Here is an 11,661-nt window from a genome sequence, read left to right as displayed (position 1 = left end):
GATTTCAAGACAACTAATGAACTAAGCGTGGTGGTGACATATTTCCATCACTTCAGGCGAAAAGATCCCATACTTGCCGGGACTAGTGGCGTAGTCCTGTAATCCCAATCGTCTGGGAGGCAGATAATGTGCTGAGCCGTGTGAACGACAACCAATCCCCCAGAGGGTGGTTGTCTTACTTCCACCACGGGTGTCCCGTCCAGTATCCCCAAGTATGCCCTCGTTGGAGTAGCCTTTACGCATATCTCACCCATGAATAATCAGATGGACGAGCGAACTGAATAAGCCTTTCTCTAAAGTCATTACGCTTGCCGAACTTGTTTTAATGTATCGCTTTCGTCACGAGATACGAAGGGGTTCAGTTCAGTTTTGAAGGTTAGATCCATAGATGTAAGAAATGTATATAAAGGTCTAGATAAATTTCGGGGCGTCTAAGCCTAACTGTTCGTGATAGATGTCAACAGAATAAACGACGGTTCATGATATGCAAACTTTTAATTTAAAATCATATTTACAGGAGACGAACAGGAATCAAACTGACGCCTTTTTGAGATTTACAAAGGTTTTTATACAGAATTTAAAAAATGTAATATTGATTAAGAAATGCTAATATCTGATTGATAAGCGTTAAAAACAATTATGATATAAGACAAACAAGAAGTCGCGTACGCCCAAACATCCCGCCCACCTTAAAATGTGAATTTTGAAGTTAAGGCTCCAACGGAAGTTGACACAGTTTGGTGACCGGTCGTTGCAATTCCCTGTCCGTAGTCTTGACCGTGACGACGCGAACAAGTTGATCGGCCCCTGGATGGATTTTAATGATTCTGGCCATCTTCCATTTGGTTGGCGGTAACTCCTCCTTAAGTAGTACCAAATCTCCAATTTCTAGATTGCGAGTACTCTTCGTCCATTTTGGACGTTGTTGGAGTCGTGACAGGTACTCGGCTTGCCAACGTCGCCAAAAGTGTTGTAATATCTGTTGTCCGAGCTGCCATCGGGAGAGACGGTTGATGTTGGTTGAAGTGAAATCGGGTTCTGGTATGGACGTCAAGGAGTCCCCAATCAGAAAATGTCCTGGTGTCAAGACTGCTAAGTCGGCTGGATCTGATGTCATTGGAGTCAGGGGACGGGAGTTTAGACATGCTTCTACTTGACATAGTAGTGTCTGCATCTCTTCGAACGTCAGTCGTGTCTCCCCGATGACTCTCTTCAGGTGATATTTCACTGATTTCACGCCCGCTTCCCAGAGGCCACCAAAATGCGGAGCTGCCGGGGGGTTGAAATGCCAGATGGTTCCTTCGTCGCTCATCCATTGCGCTATGGTCTGGTCTTTGGTGTTAGTTGAGACAATTCGTATAAATTCCTTAAGTTCCTTGTTGGCTCCAACGAAGTTCGTCCCGCAATCGCTATAGACGTCGGTGCATTTGCCTCGACGGGAGACGAAACGTTTGAAGGCTGCCAAGAATGCAGCAGTAGTCATGTCGCTGACCAGTTCGAGGTGCAGTGCACGGGTCGAGAAACAGGCGAATATGGCGATATAGCCTTTGAATGATCGGCATCCTCGTCCCTTCATGACTTTCAGATTGAACGGACCGGCGTAGTCGACTCCACTTTTGAGGAACGCTCGTCCGGGGTTGACTCTAGGAGCTGGTAGATTGCCCATAAGTTGAGTGATGGTTTTTGCCTGTTGTCGGACACATCTCAAACACCTTCGGAAATGAAAGCGAACAGCATCACGAAGCCCCATGATCCAGAACTTCGATTGTAAGGACGCCATCATTAGTTGCGGCCCTCCATGTAGTGTTTTGGCATGTTCGTTGTTGATGATGAGATCAGTGAATGTACTTTTTCGAGGCAGGATGACTGGGTGAATTTGATCGATTGAGATTTTCGCATGTCGGATTCGTCCGCCAACTCTAAGGACACCGGCTGCGTCCAAGAATGGTGTCAGCCCCAGAATTTTGCTTTTTGTTGGTAGAGGTTTTTTATCTTCCAGATGTCGGATTTCTGCTCCGAAGTGAGCCGATTGAGTGACTTTTATCCAATGATTGAATGCGCGATCGTTCTCTTCCTTCGTTAACGGGCCCAGTTCTCTTGATTCCGGCAAGGTTCGGCTGTTGCGAAGATAACGTTGAATGTACCCGGTAACGTGAAGGAGCTTCGTTAATGATGAATATCGTTCTAAGAGACTGGTATCGCTCTTGGAATGCACAGCGATGACTGGTTTGATTCGCTCCTCAATTCTGCATTCGGGATACTCTTTAATGGGTGATTCATCGGTGTTGATTGGTTCAGTTTGTAGCCAGTTTGGACCATGCCACCATAGAGGGTGCGTTAGAAGTTCCTTGGCGTCAATGCCACGTGAGGCACAATCCGCGGGGTTGAGTTTACCCGAAACGTGATGCCACTGGATAACGGGTCGTATGTTTTGAACTTCTGACACCCGGTTTGCGATGAATGTCTTCCATCGTTGAGGATGTGAGGCCAGCCAGGACAGTACGATGCGACTGTCGCTCCATCCATGAACTTCTGATATGGTGCTTCGTAGAGACTGTTGTACGAGCGTGATAAGTCGTGCGAGAAGGACTGTAGCGCATAGTTCTAGTCTAGGTAACGTAATTTGTCGAAGAGGAGAAATTCTGGTCTTGGCGACGATCAATTGAACCGAGACCAGTCCGGCTTCATCAATAGTTTTCAAATAAACCGCCGCCGCATACGCCTTTTCCGACGCATCGCAGAAGCCATGTAAGCTCAAGTTTGAGGCTTGAGGTTGACTGATGAAGCGCTGGATTCGGATATCTTCAATGCCGGTTAGATCTTTTCGGAAGGTATGCCATTTGTGAACGATCGTCGATGGTAACTCTTCATCCCAGGTAACCTTGATTTGCCACATCTCTTGCAGCAGGATTTTCGCTCGGATCAGGATTGGAGACAAGAGACCTAAGGGATCGAAAACCTTGGCGGTATCAGACAGGATGGTGCGTTTAGTAACGACTTCTCTGGAATTCGGTGATGTAAGAACAAATGAGAGGACGTCTATTGCCGGTTTCCATTGTAGGCCCAAGGTTGGGATTGATTCGGCGTTGTTGATATTTAAGGGAACCAGGATTTCCCTCTGCTCCAAAGGTATTATTTCCATGACGCCTGGATCGTTTGACGCCCATTTCCGCAATGGAAGTCCTGCTTCGCTCGTGGCTTGACTGAGCTGTTGTTGTAGTTTTATGGCGCTGATTGTATTGGTTGCGCCTGAAAGGAGATCGTCCATGTAGAAATCGTCCTTGAGGACTTGAGAAGCCAACGGATACTTGGACTCTACGTCTTTAGATAACTGTTGTAAGACCTTAGTAGCCAAATAGGGTGCTGACGCTGTCCCGTATGTCACCGTACGTAGTTGATAATCTTCGATCGGATCTTCCTTTCGATGTCTCCATAGTATTCGTTGGTAGCGGAGGTCTTCGTTGTGAATTAAGATTTGGCGATACATTTTCTCGATATCGGCCATTAGTGCGACTGCGTGGCTTCGAAATCTGATGAGTAGGTTTACGAGATCTGACTGTAGTTTTGGACCTACGAGGAGGATGTTGTTCAAAGAGACTCCGTTGGAGGTTTTAGAGGACCCGTCAAATACGACTCTTAGTTTTGTTGTCGAACTTGATTCCTTGAAGACTGCATGGTGCGGTAAATAGTAGGTGTTATCTGCGAGTCTGCTTTCAGTGGAAACGAGCTCCATGTGACGCAACTGGATATATTCTTCCATGAATCTTCGGTATTTCTCGTAGTTCAACGGATTAGCTTCTAAACGGCGTTCGACGTATTTGAATCTTCGTAATGCTATACTCCTAGATTCACCGAGCGGCTCGGGACCCTCCTTGATTGGAAGTCTGACAACGAACCGTCCACTAGCGTTTCGGCTGAATGTGTCTTCAAATTTCTGTTCGCACTGGATCTCGGTAGATGTGAAATTGGACTGATCTGCTAGTTCTTCGATTTCCCAGAACCTGGCAAGTTGGGTTTCAAGCTGGCAATTATGAACTTTAATTGACGATGTGGTACTGTTCCGGTCTTGGGTTCCGGTAGTACCCGCTACCACCCAACCAAAGACGGTCTTGAACGCTCCAGGTACTCCAGATCTTCCCATTAGTTTACCATCTCGAATGAGGTCTAGGAAAACGTTTGCTCCAAGCAGTATATCGACTGAGCCTGGAATGTTGAACGTTGGATCTGCAAGTTGTAGTTGCTTGATGCGCGACCAGTTACGAGTATTGATGGCAAAATTCGGAAGCCTTTCCGTGACGTCTTTAAGGATCAGGACTTCAATTGTTGCCTTGAAGGTGGGATCGCTACTGGAACTGATGGACAGCGTTGCGCCTCCTCTAGATTGGCTGAGACTGGTCGCACCAATTCCACCTATCGTCAGGGTCTGATGAGTTCGTCTGACTTGTAACTTTTGCATGAACTGTTCGGAAATAAAACTCGCTTGCGAGCCAGAGTCGATCAGCGCTCTACTTGGCCAGATGGAACCGTTACCACCCCGGACCTGAATGATTGCTGTCGGCAGTAGAACTTGAGAAGGCTCGATATGCTGGCGGGATACATGTGCAAGGACTTCGCTTCTCGAGTTTTCACGGGACGTGGAGTTCATCTCTTGCGAATCGTGATGCAAAAGAGTGTTATGCCTCGCCTTGCATTTTCGACAATTACCGGATTTGCAGTCGTGGCTGACGTGGTCGTTTCTTAGGCAGTTGAAGCAAAGCGAGTGCGATTTGACTAAATTCCATCGAACTTCATGCGTAGCCTTCAGCAAGGATGGGCATTTGAATGTGGGGTGCGAGTCAGTGCAGATCGAGCATGCGTTGTCTCGTATGGAACCGTGATGTGATACCGGATATTTCCTGGGAAATGGCGTTGATGCTTGCTTGCTTCTGGTTTCTCTCGATGTGGATTGGGAAGCGGCCAAGGCTCGAGCTCTCTGTTCGAGAAACGTGGTTAATTCCTCATACGTAGGTCTCGTAGTACCTGTCAGCGATAGCTCCCATTGTCTTCTAGACTCGTTATCGAGTTTTTCTCCAATTACATAAATGAGTATGGCATTCCAGTGTTGGACGGGTTCTTGCAGAACTTTCAGAGAGCGAATACACTCTGCCGTCGTGTCAATCAAGCGTCTTAGCGAAGCTGCTGATTCGTCTCTGACAGAAGCTTGATTAAGTAGCCGTTTGATGTGAGCGTTAACGATCTCTCGAGTGTTGTTGAACCGATTGAGAAGAATATCCCATGCCTCGCCGTAGTTTCCATCCGTGACTGGGATCGCGTGGATAAGCATAGCTGCCTCACCGCGTAGAGATGTTTTGAGGTACTGAAACTTCTGGGCACTTGATAGAGTTCCATTGTTATGAACCGTGGCTGTAAAGAGGTCATGGAACGGGAACCAGTCTATGTAGTTTCCTCCGAAGACTGGAAGCTCTAGTTTCGGTAGCTTAATATCAGCTGTCGGTAGACTACTTGGTACGGTTGGCACTTGAATATTGAGCGTGTCGAAGAATATAACTATGTTTTCCATACGGGTGACGAGAGCATTGTACTCTGCTTCGTGCGCATTGAAGTCATCTACTGGGCAGTTGGTACTGATGTACTGTTGAACTGTTTCCAAATCGGCGGCTAATGCATCGGCTTTCTTTTTGTACGTTGCCACTGCGACTGGTGTGATGGGCATGGTGGCATGATTCGTGATGACCGCCTCGAACCTGGTAATCTGACCCTTGATCGATCGTCTGCGAGCTGTATGATGATCCATACCGATTGATAATGGAAGTTACGCACTTGAATCGGACTCTGAATGGTGACACTACTTCCCACGAAGACTGGATACTGGTAACGGCAAGGAATTGGAAACCTCAACTAATTACCGCGACTGTATCCGGCTCGACGGACCAAAAATATGTTCGTGATAGATGTCAACAGAATAAACGACGGTTCATGATATGCAAACTTTTAATTTAAAATCATATTTACAGGAGACGAACCGGAATCAAACTGACGCCTTTTTGAGATTTACAAAGGTTTTTATACAGAATTTAAAAAATGTAATATTGATTAAGAAATGCTAATATCTGATTGATAAGCGTTAAAAACAATTATGATATAAGACAAACAAGAAGTCGCGTACGCCCAAACACTAACATAAAATACCAGAAATACATGAACCGAAATTATCAGCGACTGCTTTTTTATTCTGAGGCGTTTTCCCACAGCGCTAGGGGAGGGTGACAAGGAAGCATTCAAATATTTCAACCCACCCGCGGCCAAGGTATATTTTTGAGTGCATGCCGGGTAGAGTATTATGCCATCTAGTGAGTGAAAAATGAAATAGTTCCAGTTGAACGAAGGTCAAATTATCGAACGTATTATAGTCTGCGAACCTAGGCTTACTAGTTGATAGATTGTGAAGTTGTAGTATCATTTAGTATGCAGTCGGAAAGTAGTTTAACTTTTTAAATAATGGAAGAAAACTTAAGAATACGTGATAAATTGATAGGATATTTAAAAAACCTTAACCGCCCGTTTGTTGCGTCAAGAAAGCAGGTTTTTTTGAACTAAATTGATATCTGATATAATGGTAGCTGTAATTCTTTACACTGACTGGAAAAGGTACTTTTTAAGTATTTTTTTAGTCCTTGTTTTTTTAAAGCTTCTCACGGCGGCCACCAGGGTGAGTATTCAAATCTGTACCACGGACCCGTAGAGGATTGCATTCCGCGGAGGGGGGGACTACAACCGAGTAAAGAGAGGGGGAGACGGGGAAAACGCCTTTAGTATAAGCGGGATAGGTCGCTGATAATTTCGGTTCATGTATTTCTGAAAATACGGAATTGACACCTAGCAGACACCGAGGAAGGCACGTGACCAAGAGCGCGAGCTCTCTCAGCATTTTAGTACTAAGTGCTTGACCTTCCTGCAAGCCGTAGTCTTTAGACACCATCTGTTGGTGACTTTTAGTATAATTTTTAAGCAGGAGACAATGGCTCTCGCGACGATAGCACGAGCTTTCTTACCGATAGATAGCAGAAATTACGCGTTTCTGCTAGCTGTCACCTCCGTATTCACTCCCTTTGAAATATTTTATCTAGACCTTTATATACGTTTCTTATATCTATGGTTAGATCTTTATAAAAAAGGGCGACTCGTTGAATTTTTATTCGCGTCTCGTTCAACTTGTTAAAATGTTCCACGCGCTCCTTAATATTTTAGCGTAAAAGGCTCTCGCATTTTTTTTTCAGGGAGAATTGCTCGAGCCCATTTACGCTAAAATATCAAGACGCGTGTGGAACTTTTTAACAAGTTAAATAAGACATAAATAGTTTATGCTATAGCGTCTATTGGCTATCATAGTGAAACGTCATTTCTACGTCACGAGTGACGCGTCCAATACATCTAAACAAGAAGGTCAATGTTACTTTATAGAAAGGTCTATTGTCTCACAATCGCTCATAAAAAAGATACTACACTTTGATCTTAACGGCGATGTTATTAAAAAAACGTACGAAGTCGTCTATTTTGTTTGAGATTTTCCAAAAGTATGATGCAGAATTTCACCAAAGAACCATACAGCCAAAAAAGGTATATTAATTGATATATTGCATTTTTTTTAACCTTTTTTTAGAAATCTAAAAGGTTTACACACAAGCACAAAAAAGATTTCGAGTCTACTAATAGTCCTCGCTCGTTTACTAAGACGATAAAAATAAACAGCTTTTTCGGTTCTACTTTTTGCGAACATTTTCTTCGGGCGATAAGAACAAGGGCAATTTAACAACGTTTGAAAGAAACCAAATGAGGATTAACGAAACATAAATAGGCTTATGGGACGAAAAGAATAGATCCGCTTTCGAGAGAGACCCCGATACGAGATGGCGCCACCGAGAGGGTAAAAAACGCGGCGGGGTGGAACATAAATTAATGGCGATTCTATGGATGTAATTTCATTTATTGGTTAGTCCGCGAATAAATTTTCATTTATTTTTCGCGCCAGAAAACGGTGATTGCCGCGAAAGAACAAAACCACGTTTCTGATAATGACGTAATTGATTAATCTCGCGCAAAAACTCCGGACGCGAGCGATGCACGCGCGCCCTTCCAAACAGAGAAACAAAGCTGGCCATTAATAACCCGCTCGTTAATTATCTCTCTTAGATTCTTTTCAAAACTGGCGGCGGCACCCGGTTGGCGAGGCAGCCTTAAGCTTCGTTGATTGTTATTAATGTGGCCCTCTGCAAAATCTTATAGTTAATTATCAAAACAGGCCCGGGCCAGCTCATACGCTGAAATAAAAAGATTTTCAAGCGCGGGGTAAAAGGCTATAGTTCCACGGTCAAGCGTAACGCTTAATACCGCCGTAAGTAACGTAATAAATATAAGTATGACGCATTTGTTAATTTGTTTTACACTTGTGATCCAAAGTATAATAATACCGAGAAGTATGACACTTTTTATTGTTTTAATGCTCGTTTTCTTTCCGAATTTTTTTTCCGACTTGGACTTCCAACTGACTCGCAGCGTTGCCAGACGTACGATAATTATCGTACACGTCGATAATTTCGAGCTAATTTTAGAGACGTACGATTGTTTCAATGCATTTTTCGATAATTCAGCTTACGCCATTGGTGTAGATCACGGGAGGGTTTCCGTCTCCAAACTATGGCTGTACTAAAATATTACCCGTTTCTCTACCCCTCTCAGGTATTTTGCATAGAACCCCTAAAGTATTTATGGTTACGCCACTGGCTCACGCGTACGATAACGTACGATAATTTGTTTAAATTGACTGAAAATTTCTCAAGTTTCAATTTACCGCCAGTTTTCAGGTATACGATAATTTTTTTCTGAGGTCGATAATTTTTTGGCTCTGGTTATCGTACTTGATGATAGCATTTTTTCCCTTGGGATTATTTAGACACTAAACCAATAACTCTGATAATCATAGAGTAACCCACTCACATAGAGTGGAAGGCTATCAGCGAAACTTGTGAACACTTTTCGTACGCAACGTCTTGTTTTCGAGGCGTGAAATAAACAAGTTGGTCTAAATGTAATGTACAATATCTGGATAAAAATGTTTATACTCCAAAAAATGTCAAAACAACACCATCGCTCTTCAGACTATTTATTCACGCCTCCAAAACAACTTGTCCAGTTAGGATTAGTGTTTCATGCGCTTCCATAGGGCCTTCCACTCTATGCGAGTGGTTTACTCTATGGGGATTATGTATGTTAATTTTCATACTGTTTGGTTTTACGTTACTTATGGTTCCAAATATTCATTTGTCAAAACTGCCATCGCAACTCAAAGAAATTTTCCAACAAAGCTATTAATTGAATTTTCAATAGAAGGAAATTAATTAAAAGACTTATCCAAACTAAGAACATTTGTACTTATTCGCCCACCCTAGCTACGCCACTGGTTGGAACCGCCAGAGTTTTCATTTCCATGTAGTTCTACTAATTTTTTTCATTTATTTTGTAAGAATCAGTTGCCGTCATCTAGTGAGAGGAATCGCAACTATTAATAATGGTAGCTACTTATAATATACTTTTGGAAAATGCTGTAACGATATTTTTTTATAAACTGAGACACTGACATTGTGAGTTCATTTTATAACATCAATTAATTATGAGTAAAATTACATTAAGAAATAACTACGAAATAATTCATAAATATAAATTAAATTATTAAATTTAATTTAAATTATTAAATTTAATTTAAATTATTAAATTTAATTTAAATTATTAAATTTAATTTAAATTATTAAATTTAATTTATACATGATAACAAATATTATAAAATATAACTTATTTATAAAAAACAATATGATTATAATAATTAAAATAATAATACTTATGAAAAATGTCTCGTCCCCCGTTCAAGAGATGGCGCTCTAGACCTAAAATCAAAATGGACCCTAAAAAAAGGACGGGGCGTCGGTATAACAGCGTATCACCGAAGCTATAAGCATCATTTTACATTTAGTCACAGTAAAACGAAAGCTATATTTTATGGAAGCAGGCATTGGGAACAGTTACTACGGTTAGTAACATTTTATTGACATCCAAAACCTCAAAATAGCGCCACCCAGTAGCGAAGTCGTGAACTACGCTTGTTTATATTCTGATGCTAAAGCTTGACGAAATTCAAAACGCTTTCGAAATGAAAACTAAGCTTTACGTTGGAAAAATAATGATGACTTATTGAATCGGTAGGTGAATTGGACTATTGCAAGCACTCTGAACAAATTCGCTTTCATCCAAGGTTCGTAAATCGTGCATGCTCGCTTTCATCAACTTACATTTCCCGAGTATTATCGAATTGGCTACGAAAAGCGCCACCAGGTAGTGGCTTCGCGAACTAGACTTTCGGGAATGTAATTGTTTTCGTTCGCTCGATGCCAAGGCTTAGCGAAATTTAAAACGCTTTCGAAATGAAACCAAAGCTTATTTGGGCAAAATAATGATTAATTATTGACTCAGGGCTTAAAATCGATTATTTAAAACACCCACTTTGTCTCTAATGGTCATATTTTTTCCATTTTCAGATGTAATTGTTTCCTGGCTATTATTGGATTGGCTGAATTTGAATTTGGAAATATTAACCTACAGATGACGTCACGCACAATTATTATTATTATTTTGCGACTTAACATTTATATTTATCATTTGTAATAGTGTAATTATTCTTCTAAAGATAAAAAAACCTCAATTTTAAATGTAATTTAATCATCTTAAGGTAGATATTATAATGCGTTTTTAAAAGTTAGTGACGTCACAGCCGTAGCTTCCGTAGTGGTTGTCATGAAAACTCGCGTTTTTTCTCAATAGACGTTTAACATTGGTGACGTCGTAGGGTTTCAAGCTGCTGGCACTCTATAGAGGGGATCAGAGTTAGGGATTCCAAACCGATTCCCAGATAACAGTTGCAGTATCAGCTAACAGTGATTTCGAAAATACGAAATTGAATTTTAAGATGATTTTTATGGTCGTATTTAAGGATGATTTCTAGTTTTTCTAAGTGATTTTCGACCCAGATTTCAAGATTTTGGAAGCTATTTTCGACCCAGATTTCAAGATTTTGGAAGCTATTTTCGACTCAGTTTTCGAGATTTTGGAAGTGATTTTCGAATTTCTCAAGTTATTTTCCCCCAGATTTCTTTATTTTTTAAGTGATTTTCTTCCCAGATTTCGGAATTTTTTCAGATATTTTTAACCCAGGTTTCCGCAATTTTGGAAGTGATTTACACCCAGATTTCGATAAATTTACGTTATTGGAACTAATGTGGAATCCCTCGAGTGTCATACTTTTTCAGTTATATTACTTATGATAGCACATTTTCACACTCTCCCCTCCCACGAAGACGAAAAAGTAGTGCGAGACGGTTTCTCTCTGTCTCTCTTTTTGAAAGGGAGCGCGGGGCTGGAACTATTTATTATGATTACGGAGGGCGAAAGCCTAACAATTAACGAATCGCTTAACTCCCAAATTGGGTTAGGCGGAATTTCGAGTTTTACGACAAAACTCGGCGCTTGAATTAGGCCGCCCATTTTTGGGCCGGGTAAAAGTATTCATATTTGCTTAATTTAAAAGGTCGCGCTAATATATGTAACGCAAATTGA

General features: G+C 41.7%; 1 protein-coding gene across 1 annotated transcript; it reads right to left on the bottom strand.

Moving 5' to 3' along the window:
- Nucleotides 1-709: 709 nt before the first annotated feature.
- Nucleotides 710-5,794, bottom strand: LOC149933402 (uncharacterized). The gene has a single exon (XM_090157289.1). The coding sequence runs from the start codon at nt 5,792-5,794 to the stop codon at nt 710-712; it is 5,085 nt and encodes a 1,694-aa protein (XP_090013415.1).
- Nucleotides 5,795-11,661: the final 5,867 nt, after the last annotated feature.

The sequence above is a fragment of the Leiobunum rupestre genome, chromosome 8 (assembly GCF_980474605.1).
Source record: "Leiobunum rupestre chromosome 8, qqLeiRupe1.1.hap1, whole genome shotgun sequence".
Taxonomy (NCBI): Eukaryota; Metazoa; Arthropoda; class Arachnida; order Opiliones; family Sclerosomatidae; genus Leiobunum; species Leiobunum rupestre.
This window is presented reverse-complemented; position numbering and strand designations above follow the sequence as displayed.

Excerpts from the sequence above, each read along its gene's own strand:
- LOC149933402 (XM_090157289.1), bottom strand. The coding sequence starts at position 5,794 with ATGGATCATCATACAGCTCGCAGACGATCGATCAAGGGTCAGATTACC.